The sequence below is a fragment of the Myodes glareolus genome, chromosome 4 (assembly GCF_982192425.1).
Source record: "Myodes glareolus chromosome 4, mMyoGla1.1, whole genome shotgun sequence".
In the NCBI taxonomy this organism is placed as follows: domain Eukaryota; kingdom Metazoa; phylum Chordata; class Mammalia; order Rodentia; family Cricetidae; genus Myodes; species Myodes glareolus.
Window position 1 is genome coordinate 10256144 of NC_142029.1, and position 20784 is coordinate 10276927.

The 20784-nt window shown below is 46.6% G+C and overlaps 1 protein-coding gene across 1 annotated transcript in view; it reads right to left on the bottom strand.

The window, feature by feature from the left end:
* Nucleotides 1–20542, bottom strand: part of Susd5 (sushi domain containing 5) — a 44440-nt gene extending 23898 nt beyond the window's left edge. Inside the window, exons 1-3 of the mRNA XM_048424066.3 lie at nucleotides 20300–20542; nucleotides 13642–13819; nucleotides 9217–9335 (exon numbers count right to left, since the gene is read on the bottom strand). Of these exons, the coding sequence (XP_048280023.2) occupies nucleotides 9217–9335; nucleotides 13642–13819; nucleotides 20300–20399 (397 nt within the window). The 5' untranslated portion in view covers nucleotides 20400–20542. The remainder of the gene's footprint in view (nucleotides 1–9216; nucleotides 9336–13641; nucleotides 13820–20299) is intronic.
* Between the last annotated feature and the right edge of the window lie 242 nt (nucleotides 20543–20784).

Here is a 20784-nt window from a genome sequence, read left to right on the forward strand (position 1 = left end):
CCAGTACTATCTACAGTCTCCAGTGATGTTGGAAGGCAGGGGTAAGAGGTGCGTTAGTTCTGATCTTAGCGAGGAATCCTTTACCTCTGACCATTCAGGGAAATGGGAGTGGTAGAGGTTTTTGTTTTGTTTTGTTTTGTTTTTTCCTAGATGTTTTTTGTCAACTCGAGAAAGTCTCTCATTATTTTCAATAATGGTGAAAAGTTTGTTTTATCATCCACTAGTGCTGGATCTGGTCAACTGCTTTTTTCATGGGTCAAAATCGTCATGTGATTTTTCTTCTGTGGTCTCTTGATGTAATGGATTATATCAATTGTTCTATTAATGTGAACCCAGTTAAGTGCACCTAGGGGCAATCCCACTTGGTCATTGTGTGTGTGTGTGTGTGTGTGTGTGTCTGCATGGATGTACTCCTGTGTGCACATGCAGGACATCAAGCATCCATCTTTATAGCTCTCTACCTTATAGCTTTGAGACTTGGTCTCTCACAGAAGATGAAGCTTGACTAGGCTGCTTGCCCAGAAAGCTAGCAGGATCCCCTCCCCATCACCACCCCTAGTTCTGGGTAACAGGCATGTACAGCTTTTTACTTACATGATGAGGATTTGAACTCAGAACTTAATACTTTCCGAGGAAGTGTTCGTATCCACTAAGCCATCATCCTATCAACTATAATTTGGGGGGAATGGGAGGGAGAACAGGGTCTCACTATATGGCCCAGACTGACTTCAAATTTGTGATTCTCTTGCCCCTGCCTTCTGAAGTGATGGGATTCCAGGCATGCTGCCATATGGCTTTGCAATCCTTTTATATCTTGTTAGACTAATTTGCTAATGTTTTCTTGTCTGTGTTCATGAGATATATTGGTCTGTAGCCCTCTTCTCTTGGAACGTCTTGTCTGGTTTTGGTTTGGAGGTAATAATGGCCTCATGGAATGAGTTAGGAAGTATTCCTTCTGCTTTTAACTTCTGGAAAATTTTGTAGAGAATCGGCATAATTTCTTTCTTAAATGTTCAGGCCATCTGTGTCTGATACTCTCTGTTTCAGAGTTATTATTTATTCTGCTCTTTGACAGAGAGGGGCTTTGTGAGATTGCTCCTGTCTTCTTAACAGCTTTGCTAGACTGTTCTCTCAGCAAATTGGTTCGTTTCATCTAGGTTTTCAAAGCTGAGGGCACAGCTCCTTAGATCTTATTTATATTTAATCATATGTATTTATGTGTGTCTGTGGGGGGGGGTTTGTGCACCTGAGTATACAGGACAGAAAAGGTTGTCAGAACCCCTGTAGTTGGAGTTATGGGCGATTGTAAGACACCCAGCATGTGTGCTGGGAGTCAGACTGACTGACACATGACCTGTCTGCTGCAGGGGCTGAGAACCGAAACGGGTCCTGTGCAGAAGCAGCAGGCTAGCTCATCTGCTGAGCCCTTGCTTCAGCCCTATTTATATTATTTTTTGTGATTCATTTAACATCTACAAGATCTGTAGTGATTCTCCTTTTCCAATTTCTTTTTTTCTTTTTCTTTTCTTCCAGGGGTGGGGAGGTCTCACTGTGTAGCTCTGGCTGGCTTGGAACTTGCTATGTTGACCAGGCTGGCCTCAAACTTGTAGAGATCTGCCTGCCTCTGTCTTCTGAGTGCAGGGATGAAAGGCAAGTGCCACTATGCCCAGAAGTTTTTTCACTTCTTTTTAAAAATATTTATCTTATTATTTGTGTATGGTGTGTGTGTGTGTATGTGTGTGTGTGTGTGTGTGTGTGTGTGGTGTGTGTGTGTGTGTGTGTGTAGGTGCCCATGGTGGCCAGCAGAGAGTGTCAGCTCCCCTGCATCTGGAGTTAGAGATGGTCATGAGCCACCCAATGCAGTATGCATGCTGGGGATCAAAATCTGGTCCTCCAAAGGATCAGGAAGTGCTCTGCACCAGTGAGCCATCTCTCCTGCCCTCCCTTTTCCATTTCTCATAGGATTTTCCCTCTTAGTCTGGCTAGAGGTTTGTCAACGTCATTTGCCATTTCAAAGCACCAACTTTGGGTTTTATTGATTTTTCTCTTATTTTCCTTTTTAAATTTCATTGTGATCTTCTGTTTTGAGTGTCTTACTGAAGCTTAGATAACTGATTTTAGGTCTTTGTTTTTTCTAATATAAGCATTCAAAGCTGTACATTTCTATCTGACTACAGTCTCATAAATTTTAATAAACTGTATTTTATTCTTGTTTAGTTAAAGAAAATCTCTTGAAAGTTTTTCTTTGATTCATGTGTTATAAGATTTTTAAAAAATGTATGAGTCTGTGCACATTTTCTCTTTCTTTAGCTTTTATTTTTATTCTCTTTAAGAACCTCTATTTAGGGCTAGCGAGATGATGCAGTGCGTAAAGGGGCTTGCTGCAAAGTCTGGAGATGCGAGTTCAATTCCTACTACCCACCTAACAGAAGACAAGAACTGACTCCCACGTGTTGTTCTCTCAGTTCTACACCAGTGCTGTGGTGCACACATGCTTGCACACACACACACACACACACACACACACCTAATTAATTAATTAATTAAACAGTGTTATCAATCTGCAGGCTCACTTCATGTTTTGCCTGTTGTTCTGGGGTGCAGCTTCTTAGACGTTCACATGTTGGGCCAAAAGACCGCACCTCCCCCCCCCCGTGTGTGTGTGTGTGTGCACGCACGCACATTTGTATTTGTCCATGTGTGCATGTTTAGAGGCTATGTCTTATGTCTTGTGTCCCCCTCCATTGCTTTCCACCTTAACGTTTTACGACAAGGTTGTTCACAGACACTGGAGCTCACCTTTTTGGCTAGACTGGCTAGCCAGTGAGTCTGACGATCCACCTGTCTCAGCTCCCCAGCGCTGGGGTTACAGATGTGTTACAGACGTGTGCCATACATTTGGCTTTTATGTGGGATCTGGGATCCACACTGAGGTCTTCTTGCTCACACAGCACACACTTTACCTAGCCCTACTGTGAGCTCTTGAAAAACATGGATTCTGGAGACTAGAACTCAGCTCCAAGCACTTTACCCCCTGAGCCGTCTCCCAGTCCCATATTTATGTTATGCAGTTATTTTTCGGATAAGTCTGTAGGAGTAGAAGTGCCACATCAAAGGGAAGACGTCTAACTTGAAGTTCGGTTTTCCTCTTCTAGTATTCTACCTTCCTTTCTGTTAGTGCTCATGCATTCACGTCACCCAAGAAAACGTCACTCAAAAGAGATACGCTGGGTTGGGGAGATGGCTCAGTGGATACAGATGCTGGCCTCACAGGCCCGATTAGATTTTATTGTCAAATTGACTCAACCTAGAGTCATCTGGGAAGAGGGAACCTCAATTACCATGATCATACTGGTCTGTGAGAGATTATCTTATTGCTGGATAATGTGGGAGAGCCTAGCCCACCTTGGGTGGCACCATCCCTAGGCTGGTGGGTCTGGGCCATGTAAGAAAGCTTGCTAAACACAAATCAGTCAATGAGTCGGTAAACAGCATTCCTCTATGGTCTCTGCTTAGTTCCTGCTTGAGTTCCTGTCCTGATCTCCCTCAGCCACGGACTGTGACCTGGAAGTGTGAGCCAAATCATCCTTTTCCTCCCCAAGTTACTTTTGGTCAGAGTGTCTTACCACAGCAGGAAAACATGTCCCCACACCCGGCCAAACTAAGACCATCAGAAAACACAGAATTTACATTACGATTCATAACAGTAGTAAAATTACAGTTATGAATTACCAAGGAAAGTAGGCTCCTGGTTGGGGTCACCATACCATGAGGAACTGTTAACGGGTCGCAGCATTCTGAAGGCTGAGGACCACTACACCATCAGAGGCCAGAAGACTAAAAAGCCCACAAGAGATGGGGCACAGTGCGCGGAGAGCCCTTGACTTGGTGATGGGGAAGAATTGGGAAGACTCACCTGTCTGTCACTTGCTTCTTTGACATGGAGTCACTAGGCTACATTTGAGCAGGGAACACTCAAAATCTTGGAGGAGGACCAGCCCTGACCACGGACTCTGGACTCTAAAATGCCCACATAGATGAAGTTGAAAGATAGGTAAAGGCAGGGCTAGAGAGATGACTCAGCTGGGAAATCCTCCCAAAGCCATTCCTGAGGTAGGGGAACTCCTCTAGGCAGACCTGAGAGCTGGGGACAGTGAGCATCCAGCTCTTCTCGAAGGCGCCAGGGAACTGAACATTCCTGTCTTTAGGGGAAATAAAGGTAACAATGGCTGTAAAGGAGGGAAGTGAGGCCAGCTATGTCTCAGGGGGGCAGAAACAGCAGCAATGTGTGGACTGGGGGTGTGGCAGACAGAATTGAGGGGGAGCTGGAAGCCTCCAACCCTTGGGCTACTGTCCCCACTGAGAATCTACCCAAGTAGAGTGGGGGAAAATCCAAGTGGAAGAGGCTTCAGCATCCTGTCTGTAAAAGTAACTGTGCACTTACGAGTTTAAGTAAGATCAGCACGGGGCTGGAAATTCACCCTCGGAAACAAAACACCAGAGGAAAAAGACGTGTCTGTGCCGGTGCTTCCTGCACAGAAGACATGCAGGAAGGGCTGTGTGCGTGTGAGCTTCCATCTTTAGTAGGCGCATGGCCGCCAGTTTTGAAGTCAGCACTCTCCGTTCCCCTGGTCTTACCCGAGGGGAGCAGCATCGGGGTGACACAGACCTGGCATGCTGCCCAGAGAGAGGGTAGAAAGAGGGCACAGCGCTGAGACACTGAGTTGAGCCTCACCTATGCACTGGTAGGAACCTTAGACCCTGTGAGCCGGGCTTACCCTCCTGCCCTTAGGTCCGCCCAGCTAAGCCTCTCCGCCTTCAGGTCCCCTTAACACTGCTGCATGTATAAGAAATCCCAGGAAAGCTCAGCTGAGCCGTGCTTGAAAGTCCATAGGAACCCTCTGACCAGCCTGTTTGCTTTCGCCAAGGAGGTTCAGCAGGTCCCCATAAGGGAAGGGCTTCTTCTTCACCACGAAACACGGAGGGTTGTGAGCAATGGCTTCCACACCCCATCTAAGGCAGGACAGCAGGACAGCAGGACACAGGGACAGCTATGAGAACAGCAGCATGAGTGTAGCTTTCCCTGTGGATGCTCATGACGGGGTGAGCTTTCTACACGGTGGCTGCTCTTGAGTCATCACGCTCCGGCAAGTAACCCCGGTACACACACACACACACTTCTCTGATCCACTTTAGAGTAGGTTGTAGACACGATGCCCTTCACCCCCTAAGAGACTTGTCTGTGCATTTCCTAAATGCAAGGATGTTCTCTTAGCACAGCAGCAGTAATTATCAAAATCATGATGTCTCGGCATCAGTATCAAGCTCTGCAATTCACGATCCATATTCAAACATGAGCAAATACAGTTGTCTTTTTTGCTAGTCCAGGAAACAACTCAGGACTGCATTTCATTATCAAGTCTCTTATCTCATTTAATCCAGGGCGGTTGCTTAACCTTTCTCTGTTTTCCAATTCTCTACATTTTAATTATTTTTTTAAGTGTGTGTATGGGGAATGTGTGTATGTGTGTGTGTTCCTGTAGGGGGGGGAATTGATGGTGTATCTCTATGTGTGTATGGTACTGTGGGGGTGATGTCACTGTGTGTGAGGGGGTGTCTCTGTGTGTGAAGAGATGTCTGTATGTGTGAGATGTATGTATGTGTTGGGGTGTCTGTATGTGTGATGTATGTCTGTGGGGGAGTGTCTGTGTATATGTGCAGTGCTAGGGGCTGAATGTCTGTGTGTGTGATGTATATGTGTGTGGGGTATCTGAGTGTGTCTGTGTGTATTGCGGAACTGCGGGGGAGGATCTGTGTGTGTGATGTATTTCTGTGTCGGGGTGTATATGTGTGATGCATGGAGGGTATCTGTGTGTATCTCTGTGTGTGTGCAGATGTGCATGCCTGAGCACACTTGTGTGGAGGCCAAAGGAGGATGTCAGGTGTCCTGCTGTCACTGCTGTCACTTATTCCCTTTGAACCGGAAGTTTGCCATTGCAGCTAGATGGCAGCTCTTGTGCTCCCCAGGAGCAAAGCTGCCTCTGAACCATGAGCAGGCTAGAGATTTGTAGATGAGCCTAGCCAGGATTAGCACAAGTGCCACACAGATTGTGGGGCTACCAAGTTGTCATTTAAGTCACTCTGCTTTGGGTGGCAAAATGTCACAAAAGCTAAAGAAGACCTGTTCCCTTGAGATCACTAGAGGGACAAGGTTCTGGCTTTGTTCTGTTTCCCTCGGGGTCAGACACTGGTGAGGTTTGGGATCCAAAGGGTCATTTGAATTTCCTTACACAGCTGTCAGAGAAACAGAGAGAGAAAGAGAGAGAGACAGAGAGAGAGACAGAGAGAGAGAGCGCCTTGGTTATTTGATTGGGCCGATGGAGAGATGGCTCTGATAGCCTTCCATATAACCCAGCAAATGCAGACCCTTTCCTAGCTGAGTGCTCACACTGGAAGGCGGGCATGTCACTGATGAATGTGCATGAGTGCTTTGCGTGTATGTATGTATATGCACCATATGTGTTCCCAGAATCCTCAAAAATCAGAAAAGGATGCCTGATCCCCTGCGACTGGCATTATAGACAGTCACAAGCCTCCATGTGGATGCTGGGAATCAAACCTGTGTCCTCTGCAAGAGCAGTAAGTGCTTTTAACCTCTGAGCCAATTCCCCAGCTAGGAAAGGAATTATTTTTAAGTATGGTCCTCACTAGGAAGAGAGACGAAAGCCTGAGCCGCGGCCATCAGGATCTGAAGTGGGCAAGGACAGGGTTCTGTTCTTTTTTGTTTGTTTGCTCAAGGCAGGGTTTCTCTGTGTAGCTCTGGCTGTCCTGGAACTCACTCTGTAGACCAGGCCGGCCTTGAACTCACAGAGATCCACCTGCCTCTGCCTCCCAAGTGCTGGGATCAAAGGCATAAACCATTACTGTCCAGCCCAGGGCTCTGTTCTTATTCCCCCAGAGAGCTGGATCTTTCCAAGCACAGGGCTCCTGGTGGGCACCTGACCCTCTTTGTGAGATGGTGCCACTTGTACCCAGGCAAACAAAACCCCCAGAAGTCAATATTTTCTTTTTCTTTTTTTAAAGATTTATTTATTTATTTATTTATTTATTTATTTATTTATACAATATCCTGCCTGTAGGCCAGAAGAGGGCACCAAATCTCATTATATGTGGTTGTGAGCCACCATGTGGTTACTGGGAATTGAACTCAGGACCTCTGGAAGAGCAGTCAGTGCTCTTAACCACTGAGCCATCTCTCCAGCCCAAGTCAATATTTTCTGATAAATTTCTTGAGCAATGATTGACAGCTATAGTGGTATATCTATCCCAGCTCCCTCACCCCAATCAGGAAAATCATAATTATGTATTGTGAGGATTAATCTTCATTATCAACTTAGCTGGATTTAGAACCACATAGGAGACAGCTCCAGGTGTGTCTGTGAATGTGCTTAACTGAGAAAGGAGAACTTGTCCTCAGAGTGGGTGGTGCCATCCCACACCCTCAGGGAAAAGAAAGGTCTGATGGCCAGCAGCATTGTCTCTCTCCGCTTCCCAGATGTGGACACACTGCCTACTGTGCTCTTAAGCTTCTGCAGCATGATAGACTCCACCCTCAAACTGAGAACCAAAGTAAACACCTACTCCCTTATGTCACCTTTTGTTATAGCAACGAGACAGTAACTATACATGCGCACCATCTCCCGAGGTTCTCAATACATGTACACTGCCTCCTGAGGTTCTAGATACACACATACCATCTCCAGAGGTTCTCAATACATGCACACCGCCTCCAGAGATTTTTTAATTGATTTTTATTGAGCTCTACAATTTTCTCTGCTCCCCTTCCTGCCTTTCCCCTCCCCTTCTCTCCCGAGGTCCCCATGCTCCCAATTTACTCAGGAGATCTTGCCTTTTTCTACTTCCCATGTAGATTAGATCCGTGTATGTCTCTCTTAGAGTCTTTGTTGTTGTCTCGGTTCTCTGGGATTGTGATTTGTAGGCTGGTTTTCTTTGGTTTATGTTTAAAAAACATGAGTTTTATGAGTGAGTACATATGATATTTGTCTTTCTGGGTCTGGGTTACCTCACTCAATATGATGTTTTCTAGTTCCATCCATTTGCCTGCAAATTTCAAGATGTCATTATTTTTTTCTGCTGTGTAGTACTCCATTGTGTAAATGTACCACATTTTCCTTATCCATTCTTCAGTTGAGGGACCTTTAAGTTCTGGCTATGACAAACAACGCTGCTGTGAACATAGTTGAGCACTCGTCCTTGTGGCACCATTGAGCATCCTTCAGATATATACTCAAAAGTGGTATTACGGGTCTTGAGGAGGTTGTTTCCTAATTTTCTGAGAAATCGCCACACTGACATCCAAAAGGGTTGTACCAGCTTGCATTCCCACCAGTAACATAAGTTGTCATCAGTGTTTTTGATCTTGGCCATTTTCACAGGTGTAAGATGGAATCTCAGAGTTGTTTTGATTTGCAGTTCTCTGATGGCTAAGGATGTTGAGCATTTCCTTAAATGTCTTTCAGCCATTTTAGATTCCTCTGTTGAGAATTCTCTGTTTAGGTCTGTACCCCATTTTTTATTGGATTATTTGTTCGTTTGACGACTAATTTCTTGAGTTCTTTGTATATTTTGCCTCCAGAGATTATCAATACATGCACGCTGTCCCATGCACACCGTTTCCAGAGATTCTGGATACATGCACGCTGCCTCCAGAGGTTTGTGATACATGCACACCACCTCCAGAGGTTCTCTGAGACACTGGCTCCCTCAGCACCTCCGTGAACTCTGCTGAATCTTGTACCATGGCTTGGCCATTTTCACTTTCCTGTCCAGGTTCTCACTGCCTTATCTGCTTTCCTAGTTAGTCTCCTTCTAAACTTGTATTTTTTTTAAACATTTGTTTTATTTTTTTTAAATTGTATGTGTGTGTGTGTGTGTGCGCACACACATATGATTGCTAATGCCCACAAAGACAAGGTTATTGGAATCCCTGGAGCTGGAGTGACAGGCAAGTGCCCAGCATAGGTGGTGGGAACCGAAGTTCCTTGGGAAGAGCAGTTAGTGATCTTAGCTTCCAAGCCACCCCTCTATTCACCCTGGGAAGAATCAGCGAAGCATGCTCAGAGACAGGTTGCCCCAGTGTGTTCACATAGACAGTAGCAGCCACTCACACCCTCCCGGACCCTTACAAAGACTGACCTTCATCCTTAATACAAAGGGCGTTGTACTTGGCACCGGGAACAGGGTGGCTGTCAATTCTCACGTCGACAGCTCTCGCGATTGGCTCTTCACCGCCCCCTTTGCTGCACACGGTTGTCCTGCACACACAAGGAAGGACCCTGAGTTAGGACCGTCTTCAGACTGGAAAGAATTCATTTCTGCTGTCAGGTCTGAGTCAGCAGAGATTTGGGTGCCTCATGACCTTTGGACATAGAAACATTCTCCTCAGACAGAGGTCAGTCACATTTGGAAGACAGGTGATGACCGGGTTAACTCAGAGGCAACACCTTTTCACCCCCTCACTGTGAAAAAAATTCATCCAAGGAGTCACTTGAGAATATTTTTACATTTTGAGTGTTTACTTTGGTAATACGTGTATAAAGATCATGTGTGTATGAAGATTGTCCACCATGCAGGTCCCAGGTGCTGAACTTAGGTCCTCAACCTTAATCGTAGGTCTTTACCTGCTAAGCATCTCCCCAGTCCTCATTTGAGTTCTATAGAAGGGCTGGAGAGAAGGCTCGGCAGTGGAACGCTTGCTCTCGCAGAGAACCTGGGTTTGGTTCCCAGCACCGGGTATGGGGGCTCACAACCGCCTGTAACTCCAGGCTCAGGGAAATCTAAAAGACTAGAAAGTCGACTAAAATTATATGGAATTTTTTAGCTTGCAAAGCGGAACCTAAATCCAGCAAATCTATCACTCTAGACAAGCAATTGCAGCCAAAAGGCTTAAAAAATTAGCAGATTATTTGAGAACAAAAGACATAAAATAGCATGTATCTTGCATAATGGCACACAACTGTATCATCGACTACTTGGCAAACTGAGGCAGGAGGATCACTTGAAATAAAGAGTTTGAGACCAGCTTGGGTAACACAGTACTCTCTACTACCTCCTCTCCTAAAAGACAGATGGTCATTCTAGCGGTGAGGCGATGTGGAAACATTTCTCATCATGCCCTGCCTGCTGAAAGTCAAAAGCCTGATTTGCATAAAGTCCCTTGTCACCATGGTAACCAGGGCATCTTCTGCAGAAGAATAGCTGACTTTTCCAAACTGGATGTCACAGCCCAACAGCATCCTTAGCGAGACACTTCAGAGGCATGGTGGCATTCTCTAAGCTGTGACCTTCTGGCTGAGGGTGAGGGCAAGTGGGGATATCTCCAGCAAGGGACGCGAGGGAAAAGTCACCGTACTTGTCCACGCTTCACTCCCGTCTTCCCTGGACATATCTTATAGATCTGGCTGCGTAAGCAGCCTTCACCATGTGCTCGAGGGAAGTCCACACTGTCAGCAGTCCGCATCTCAGCAAGGTGAAGGCAGCGCTTGTCTTAAAGCATGTCTCCATTACAGCTGACAGGGCCACACTGAGCTAAGGGGTTCGTATGCCCTCTTGGGACCAGCGTCCACTGACGTCACGGTCAGTCACCGCCATCTTCCCTAGTAAGTTCTGGAATGTCCTAGAGTGCTTGCTGTCTAAGCGGGAGAGGGTGTGTTTCTATGTGACATTCTTCAGAGAGAGCTGTTTCCAGGGGAGTTCTCCTGTGGGGGGGGTCTTTTCCTAGGGTGTTCTGAGAAGGCTTGGGGGTGGTTTGAGGGTTCAACTTTTTCTGAGGAGACTTCATCTGAGGGGACTTTTTCCTGAGGGAGCTTCTCCCGGGGGCCTTTATTCTGGGACCAGGTTGGGTGGTGCTTAACGGAATTCTAGATGGAAGGCCATCTAGAATTCCTCTGGCACATGGACCAGAATCAATTCAACAGAATCGATTCCCTTTGAGTAGCGAGCGTCAGCCAAGACACCACTGCTGTCTTGTCCAGGCCCTTCCTTTTCTGACCCCTGCTGGAGGAACAACTATCTTCTTGGGAGGGAAAAGGTCTTCCAAGAGACACCGACTCTTGGGTTTTCCCTTCCTTCAGAAGTTCTGAGTCCCGCTGAGGCACCTCACTAGGTTGGTGGTTCTTTTTACTCAAATATTCAGAAAGCCTCTCCAAGAGCCATGGCTCCTTGGCAAGGTTTTCAAGCTTAGCATTTCCTTCTAAAGCCTTTAATGGGAGATCCCCTAAAACCCAGATTCTGTGGTTCAGAAGACAGGGGGTCTGCCTGGGTGGCTGGGTGAAGAGCTGGGAGGAGTGGCCTATGGGTGGGAAGAGGAAGGTGCACTTATTTCCTGAATCACCTCGTCCAGCATGTCTCAGAGGTCTGCAGAAACCTGTGGCAAGGATGGGATCCTGGTGCCTGCACCCACGAGCCTGGGCGGCAGGGGAAGGGGCGGTGCAGGGAACTGAGGTAAGACAGAAATTGAGGTAGGGCTAAAGGAGGAAGAACAAGGGAGCTATCTGCCAGGTGAAGAGGAAGTGGAGTTCACCAAGCTGGAGCAGACAGGCTCCATAATCTGCCTGAGAAGGGACCATCTGATATCACTGTGGGTATGCCCTCTGTGTTACCTACGCTCGTGTAGAGAGGCCCCAAACCAGCGCCCCTCAGCCTGGACTACACACGGAGAGCAGCCTCCAGGCCCAGACTCTCTGTGTGGGTGCTGGGAGAGCGACAGTCTCCCCAGACCAGCACCCCTCAGCTCAACTTCACACGGAGAGCAGCCTCCGTGCACAGACTCTCTATGTGGGTGCTGGGAGAGCAATAGCCTCTGACATGGAACTTCCCAACCACCGACCTCTCCAGCCCCCTCTTTTTTCCTTTTAGAGTTCTAATTGCATACAGTTTCATCATCTTTACCATTTTCTCTACTTTTTTTTTAATTCTTTTTTTTTCTTTGTTCAGCCTATCTCCCTCCAAAATAGCTTCCAGCTTACGAATTCTTTCTTTGGCTCGTTTCAGTCAGCTATTAGATCCATCCATTAAATTCTTAATTTTAGTTACTATTGTTTTTCATTTCTAAAATATTTCCATTTGGCTATTTTTATAGTTTCTCATTCTGTTAAAATTCTTGTCTTTTATAGTTTTGAAAAATTTTAAGGATTGTCATCTTTTTTTTAAAATCATTTTTATTTTATGTGTATGGGTGTTTTGCCTGCATGTATGTCTGTGTACCATGAGGGTGCCTCGTGACTGAGGAGTTCAGAAGAGGGTGCTGGATCTCCTGGACTGAAGTTATAGATGGTTGTGAGCTGCCACGGACATGCTGGGAATCAAACCCAGGTCCTATAGAAAGGTAGCCAGTGTGCTTAAAAGCTGTGCCATTTCTCAAGCCTGAAGGGTTGTCATCTGAAAGTCAATATCTACCAGGGTGATACATAGAATTTCATTTAGCTGGTGTGTCTCCTGAATTTTACTCATTATTAATCTCCTAGTGTGACTGGCTATTTTATATTGTGTGTGAAATACTCTGCTAACAAAAATCGTTGGAGTAAAATCAAGGACTAGGGTAGAATTATCTTTCTTAAAAGTGAATTCTTATGGATTCTTCCAGACACCTGGAGGCCTAAAATTCTACTCTAATCTTTGAAACCCAAAGAACAGGTGCAAACCCTGTTGGGACGTTTTCTCCAGCTCATCGTAAGACTTGCTTCTCCAAAGCATTCGCTGGGTTAGGAGCTCAGCTCACAACAGGGAGGACTGCTCTGTAGACTCTAGCACCTGAGCAGGGGCAACTCACAGGCTGATGAAAACTCAACGGGGGGGGGGGGGGGGGGAGTGGGGGGGGTGTTGGAGGTGGAGTGGGGTGGGGGATGCTGGAAGCAGTGGCCGTTTGGCAAGGGCCTGCGTGAGGCCGTAGCCTTCATCGAGGATAGGCATCTCGTCTGTATTTGTTACTTTTGAACAGTTGCAAAACACCCGAGAGCAGCCGCTCAAGGCAGGAGCAGCTCATTCTGGCTCACGGTTTCCGAGATTTCAGTCCCCAAAGCTGGAGCAGTGTGGCAGCAGGAACTACCCAGTCCGTGGTGCCAGAGGTTGCTCACCTGACTGAAGACGGGAATCCAAAAAGTGACAGGAATCAGGCTGTGTGAGCAATCTTCAGAGGCCAGCTCCCAGGGACCTGCTTGACCAGCTTGACCCCACATCAAAAATGTCCCACAGGACCCTCCCTACAAATAGTGTCACTTTCTGGGGACAAGCATTCAAAACAAGAGCCCGTGGGGAGTGTTTTAGATTCAAACTATAATTATCCCATGTAAAAAGTTGGCTATGGGGGCATGCATCTGTGATCCTAACATTCCTATAGCAAGATGGGAGCAGAGACGGGAGAAACAGCCGGAGTCTGCACCGGCAGCTTTAGGCAGAGCAGAAGAAGCAAGAGGGACCCTACTTGGACAGAGAGGAAAGTGAGAACTGACTTTGAAGAGTTGTCCTCTGACTCCTGCAGGACAATCGTTGAGCCCCATATACACCTAGGTAGCGCAGCTGAGGTGGTTGGAAAAGAATGCTTCCCTGGCTATCCTGACTTACCCAAGGGTGCCGTCAGCCAGCCAGCCTGTCGTGCACACTGCGAAGGCACAGTCTTGGACCACCCTCTTCAGCTCCCCAGCAGACACCAGGTGGGCACCCCTGCTCCTGCAGGAGAGCCGAGCTGCCTCCAGGTCCAGGCCCTGAGAGCCGTTCTGAGACTCCAGCAGGAAGAGTTTCCCTGTACAGGAAGAGAAGGATGTGCTATCTCAGGTCCAAGGCTCTGGGAGTCTGCGACGCTCGCTGTCTGCAGACGCTAATGCTTTCCGTCCCTGGGACCAGGCGGTGACAGTGCTGCTGGGGTTTTTACTTCTGTTGCCCAAGAGCGGGTTTCAAACCACGCTCCCACCCCGTCCTCCCTCCTATCCGGAACGGGTTTTAAGCCCACGAGTTCAAACCGCGCTCCCACCCCATCCTCCCTCCTATCCAGAACCAGAGTACGACACTACGTCTCACTTGTTCTGGTCTACTATAAACAGCTCAACCAACAAATATTTAACTGTGGTGGGGAGACAGACGCATCGGGTTAAATGTTTGCCTTGGGGTCTTAAGGACCCTGACTCTGATCTGCAGAAACCACATAACAATAGAGCCGGGTGGTGTTGGTTTGAGGCTGCAGTGTTGAGAAGTGGAAACAGGTGGATTGTGGGACTCACTGGACGGCCAGCCTGGCCCGCTTGAGGAATTTCAGGCCAGCGAGAAACCCTGTCTCGAGGGAACATGGTGGGTGGCATTTTAAAGACAACAGCTGAGGTTGCTCTCTGGCTTCCCCATGCACCCATGCGTATGCACACACACACATATGTGCATTCTTCCCCTCACACACACACCAACCACAGTCTGGCATGGGTTTGGATTAGCCAGGTGTGGTGACACCTGTCTTTAATACTAGCACTGGGAGACAGAGGCAGGCAGATCTCCGAGTTCTGTTGTGAGATCCTATTTGTGTGTGTGTGTGTGTGTGTGTGTGTGTTGCTTTGTTTCATTTAATCCTTCTACCAAAAAAAAAAAAAAAAGGTGTGACAGGGCTCAGTGTCCTGGGTTCCCTTGCGTGGGTGTGTTGGTGCCAGGGCTCTGAGACAGTCCTCACTGCCTCAGAACCCCTGGAACTGGAGTTACAGACGGCTGTGAGCCACCATCTGGATGCTGGGACTCAGACCCTGGTCCTCTGAAGAGCAGCAAACCTCTTAGCTGCTGACCATCTCTCCATCCAATGCTCAGTAAGTTTTACTTGTGTTTCAGGTTATCCTGCATTAAGTAAAAAGTCTCTTATACTGAAGTCAGTAGCCCAGACTTTGAGACAGAGGCAGGGGGATCACTGTGAGTTGGAGACCAGCCTGATCTGAGACCCTAAGCAAACAACCTCCTGCCTTGACTCTCAGAGCATCTTCTGCCCTTTAGCCTCATCAGTGACGGAAGCGGAAGCGGCAGCTGCGACCATCCAGCTGTCTGCTGGCAGCTCTCCTCCTGTGGGTTTTCAGCTCCCTGGTAGAAGGGCCCATTTCTCTCCATCATTCTGTCTTTGTCAGCAAGGACCTTGCCTGGTATGCAGTAGTTGCTCCTTAAACATGGCCTGAATTGGTGAGTCTTTCTCTTAAATCATTATCCAGGGGCTGGAGAGATGGCTCAGCGGTTAAGAGCATTGCCTGCTCTTCCAAAGGTCCTGAGTTCAATTCCCAGCAACCATATGGTGGCTCACAACCATCTATAATGAAGTCTGGTGCCCTCTTCTGGACTGTAGTCATACACACAGACAGACTATTGTATATATAATAAATTAATTAATTAATTTTAAAAAATCATTATCCAGACAGCTCATTTGCATTTAGTTAATATGAAGACTTTTTTCCCATTTCAAAAATTAAAGAAAGTAAAGTTTGTGAAGATAACTCGGCTGGCAAAGGGCTTGCTGCTCTAGTGTGAAGATTTGAGTTCCATTCCTAGCTCTCACACTAGCAGGCAAGATAGCTTAGGGGGTGAGGGAGCTTGCTGCGTGGATCTGACAACCTGAGTTTGGTCCTGGAAGCCCTGTAAAGGGAGAAGGAGAGAAAAGGCTCCACAAAGTTGTCTTTGACCTCCACATGTGAATGTACCCAAAAACGTAAACTCCATGTCCAGCTACACACGCCTGTAATCCCAGCACTGGGGAGGTGGAGACATGAGGATTCCTGTGACTCGATGACAAGGTTCCCTTGAGACACTGTCTCAAAAACACAAGGTAGGGAGGCTGGAACTGCTCAGCAGTTAAGAGCACACACTGCTCTTGCAAGGGACCAGAGTTTGGTTCCTAGCACCCACATGGGGTGGCTCACAACTGCTTGGAATTCCACTCTAAGGGGAATCTCACATCACTAACCTCAGAAGGCGCCTACATACACACACATTAAAATAAAAAATAAATTTAAAAAAATCCTAAGATTAGAAAGGGATTGAGGAAGACACTTGGTACTGACTGCTGAACTCTATCCTCTTGTGCACCCACAACCCCAACACACAAATACAAATGAAAAACAAAGTAAAAATACAGAAATACAGTAGCCTTTCTACTTTGTGTATGTGATACATGCTGAATTAATCAAATATAAATGAATGTTTTTGTTTAAATTTTATTATTTTAGAGCCTGTTTTTGTCCAAATACCTACAATCATGAGTATCAACTGAACAGTCCTCTCCTTGTTCTCACACAGGCCTGCTGTGGGACAATGGTCTTTTATCTTGTCACTTGTATTATTTTTAATAAAATGCTGATTGGCCAGTAGCCAGGCAGGAAGATAGGTGGGGTGACCAGGCAGGAAGTAGAGGCGGGGCAACAAAAATGCTGGAAACGGGGAAACGCAGTCTGCAGTCATGACCCAGATGCAGAAGATGCAAGATGCTGAGACTGCCTTACTAAAAAAGGTACCAAGACACGTGGCTAACACAGACAAAAATGATGGACTAGTAAAAGTTATAAGAGTTAATAAGAAGCCTGAGATACTAGGCCAATCAGTTTATAATTAATGTAGACCCCTGTGTGATTTCTTTGGGACTTAATGACTTCAGGAACTGGGCAGGACAGAAAAATCAGTGAACAGAATGGCACTCAAAGTGGGACAACTGCATCCACATAAAACCTAAAAGAGTTTAAAAAATAATTCTGGACAGAAAAAAAAAGAGTTAAACACACAACTTCTAGATAGCAGCACTTTCTCGGGTGGGCTCTTGTTGCTAGAGGCAAGCACTCTCATTTAAGAGAGGCCTCCTGATTCAGCTTGAGCTGCAAAACATTGAAGCTCTTTTAAGAGGTCCTGCCACGAAATACTTAAGTGGTGTTAATAAAAAGCTACTACATGCTTTTTGGTGGCGACAGGGTCCTTAAAACGCTATAGAGTTGCGACAATAAACATGGCTCTGGCTGGTACCTCCATCGTGAAGTTAAAATTTCAAAAAGCTAAGGAATAGGCTCGATCCAGCTGTCACAGCCAAGACTTTAATCCTAACCATATTGCTTACCAAATTAAAGACTTGTATGGTTAAAAAAAAATAGAGAGCTAGTAAAGACAGATTCAAATAAAAAAAAAACCCTCTAAACTGTTTAGAGTGTATTTAAAAATATATATAGGCTTGGGAAATAAAAAAAGATAAATGTCCTTAAAATAAAAAAAGAGAGTTGTTAGATATGGTGGCACACACCTTTAATTCCAGCTCTTGGGAGGCAGAAGCAGGTGGATCTCTGTGAGTTCAAGAACAACCTGGTCTACAGAGTAAATTTCAGAACAGCCAAAGATACACAACAAATCCTGTCTCAAAAAGTCAAAACTTAAAAATAAAAGAAATAGAGCTTAAAATAAAGCCACAAAAAGATGAAAAACACACAGAGAATCTGGATACTGTATGTTATTACACTCTCTTTGAATTGTTTGAATGCTGAGGAAGGAGCAACAGCCACTAAAAGATATTTGTTTATAAATGCTGCTAAATTAATCCAAGATAGGTATTTTAAAAATACCTTGACTTCAAAATTGAAGTCAAAAGGTATGTTACTTTGGAGAAGAGGTTTTACTTTTGTTTCCACAGAAAATGAGAGGCTGTGGATTCATTCTGGGTTAAGAAAAATCAGGTTTGATCAAGGAAGACCCCCCCTGAGAAATCTCCAATAGGAGTGGATATCTGAGTTCTATATCCAGAACAGATTCAAGACTGCTGCTTGAGATGATCAAGCCTCACAGGATACTCCAGTCATGACTTGATCATAATTCTAAATATTCTTTAAGTCCCCATAAAATTATCAGCCCACTTTCCCAAAAAATGGACTATGAGTATTTTTCTTTGTTTAGGATGTTGGTTACTAGTTATTATGGATAATGGTCAAAAAAAAAAAAAGCTAAACAAGAGAGATTCAATTCAGAGTTCTTGTTTTGAACAAAAAAAGTGGGGGAGTGCTGTGAGACAATGGTCTTTTATTCTGTCACTTGTATTGTTGTTAATAAAATACTGATTGGCCAGTAGCCAGGCAGGAAGTATAGGTGGGGCGACCAGGCAGGAAGTAGAGGCAGGGCAACAAAAATGCTGGGAAGAGGGAAGTGCAGGCTGCAGTTGTGACCCAGATGCAGAGGATGCAAGATGCTGAGACTGCCTCACTAAAAAAGGTATCAAGCTATCTATGTTAGCTTACAGTTCTTCCTTGGCTCTGCTATATAAAGGAGGACTTGGCAAATGGCATTTTCTTACAATGAAGTGTGCTCATGATTCTCCGTAGGTCAAGTGGAGAGAGGAAGAAGGAAGGTGGTGGTGGGGAGCAGGAAGCATTCCCAGAAATAAAAAGCACACACAACAGGAGTCCTGGGTTTCTCTTTGCCGGAGGCAACCCCACCTTCTGTTTTCTATGCCCCTCCCCAAGCCAGACAGACACAAAACTTTGATCCTTATCCATGTGGCATTCTGCTTAAGCGTCCATAACAGGGCGAAACTCTATAAAATATCATGGACAGAGATCTTGTTCAAGGGAATTAAAACAGAACAAGAGTAGACCTTGTTGGAAAGTTAGCACTAACCCAACCCATGCTGCTTGCTTTCTTTAAAACCAGTTTAATTTTCAAGCTCAGCATCAGGCCGGAAATGCTAAAGCTTTGCCAATGCACAGACTGCAAAGAGAGGTGATGTTTCTTGTGGCAGTGATGGAATGTTCTAGAATTAGATGCACAAACATCGTTTGCACAACAAAATGTTTACATGTGCATATTTTAAGAACCGCAGTTACACATTTTTAAATGGTAACTTTTAAGGAGCGTATCTTTTTTTTTTTTTTCAAAATTGGGGCTGAATTCAGTGGCAGAATGCTTTTAGAGCTCTTCAAATAAACGAATTGGTAATTAATTAGAGGGGCCACTGACAGCCTTTAGAGTTAACAGTGTCTTTTTACTGCTGAAGGCACGGCTAAGATGCTGACCGAGAATCCAAGTCCTTGCTTAAAACATGGCACATACATGCCAACTCGGAGCACACACCTGCGGTGTCGAGTGACATATTGTCCCTTTCACCATTTCCTCAAGTACCAGGGTTTTCTTTCCTTGATCTTTAGCGTCACCACTATGCTTTACCAGGTTTAAATAACTATATTTCAATGTATGCAAAGCTCCCTAAATCGATTGAAGGCTTTTCTCCCCTATTGGTCCAGGTCGTCCCAAGGGTGAACTTTCCAGAAACCTTCTGGGGCTGAGGACAGCCGCCTCCCTTCAAACTCTCAAGCTCCACGTTCTGAGGGGTTTTGTTTCAACAACTAAATACAGCTGAATTAGCTTTTCAAACGGAAATTGTATTGACATAGGGCCCTAATCCTGCTAGTTTAAGGAGAGTATCAAAAGCCAAATTCAAGGGCCCGCAACATGGCTCAGTGGATAAAGGTGCTTGCTGCCAAGTCTGGTGACCTGAATTCTACCCCAGGGAACCCACGTAGTGCGTGGGGAACTAGGGAATCCTTCAGCTCAGCAAGCACGCATAAGCATACACACACACACACTCACATACATACATACACACACACACAAGCTAATTTTTTAAATTAAAGCTGAATTTAGACTTAAAAACAAAGTAAATAAACACATAGGCAAATAAATAAATACTAAATGCTTAAAAAATTTAAAGCTGAATTCGGGTTCAAAAGAACAAAGTGGGCCAACTTGTCATCTGGCTGCTACCTGGCTTTCCACCGTCTGTCCCAAGCATCCACCCCAACCTGGCGGCTGGGCTTCCGCCTTCCTATTTACTCTTAAATCGTAGGTCCCATGTTCCCCAACACCCCTGAGCGACTCAGCTCGAGCTGTTCCTCCTACCGGGACGCCTTGCTTCCCTGTTTGCCCGGGACAAGAATCCCCACTCATCTTTCAAATCTTCCTGGACAACGCGAATATTTTCTGACCGCAGTCTCCGGGAAGGGCACCGACCTTACAGACGCTGAGAAACCGAGGGAAGATGGAAAAATCAATCCCAACAGGGCAAGTTCGAGGGCAGCCTAGACGTGACTTCATTCTAGAGATCTCTCTCAAGGAAGCAGGCGGCGGGGAGGGTGGGGAAAGGTGGGAGCCGGCGATGCTGGGACTCAGGGTGGCCGGTTCCAGGCTACACCTCCTGCCCGGCTGGCCTCCCGGCTGCACCCGGACCCCTGCGACTGAGGACACTCACCCTCGGTGCGCACGGGTGGCGGCTGCAGACCCAGCAAGAGCAGCGAGGCGCAGAGCGCAGGCAAGCTGCCGGGTGCTGGCCAACGCGGCCCCGCACTCATGGTGGTGGCGTCCGCTGGTTGTGCACGACCGGAGAGTCTCGGGTTCCCGGGGATGCTGGAGCCGCTGCCGTGGATGCTGCGGGAGTCGCAGCCGGAGCGCCGGGACCTGCGAACACCCGGGGGTCTCGGTGGCGCCACCCAGGCGGCTGCAGTCCGGCTCCGCCTTTGCGCCGGGCACCTGGGAGCCGCGGTGCCAAAAGGGGCTGCGCCCAGGGCGCGGCCGGGGCGGAGGGCCAGGGCTCGGAGGGCGGGCAGTGGGTACCCTCGAGGGGAGGACGGTCGCCACGCAGGGCCCGAAGTCTTGACTGGGCGCGGACTCACAGACAGAACCTTCGTTAAACAAAATCTTTTTTTAAATGAAGAAGGGAAGCTGCTGATTTGCTAG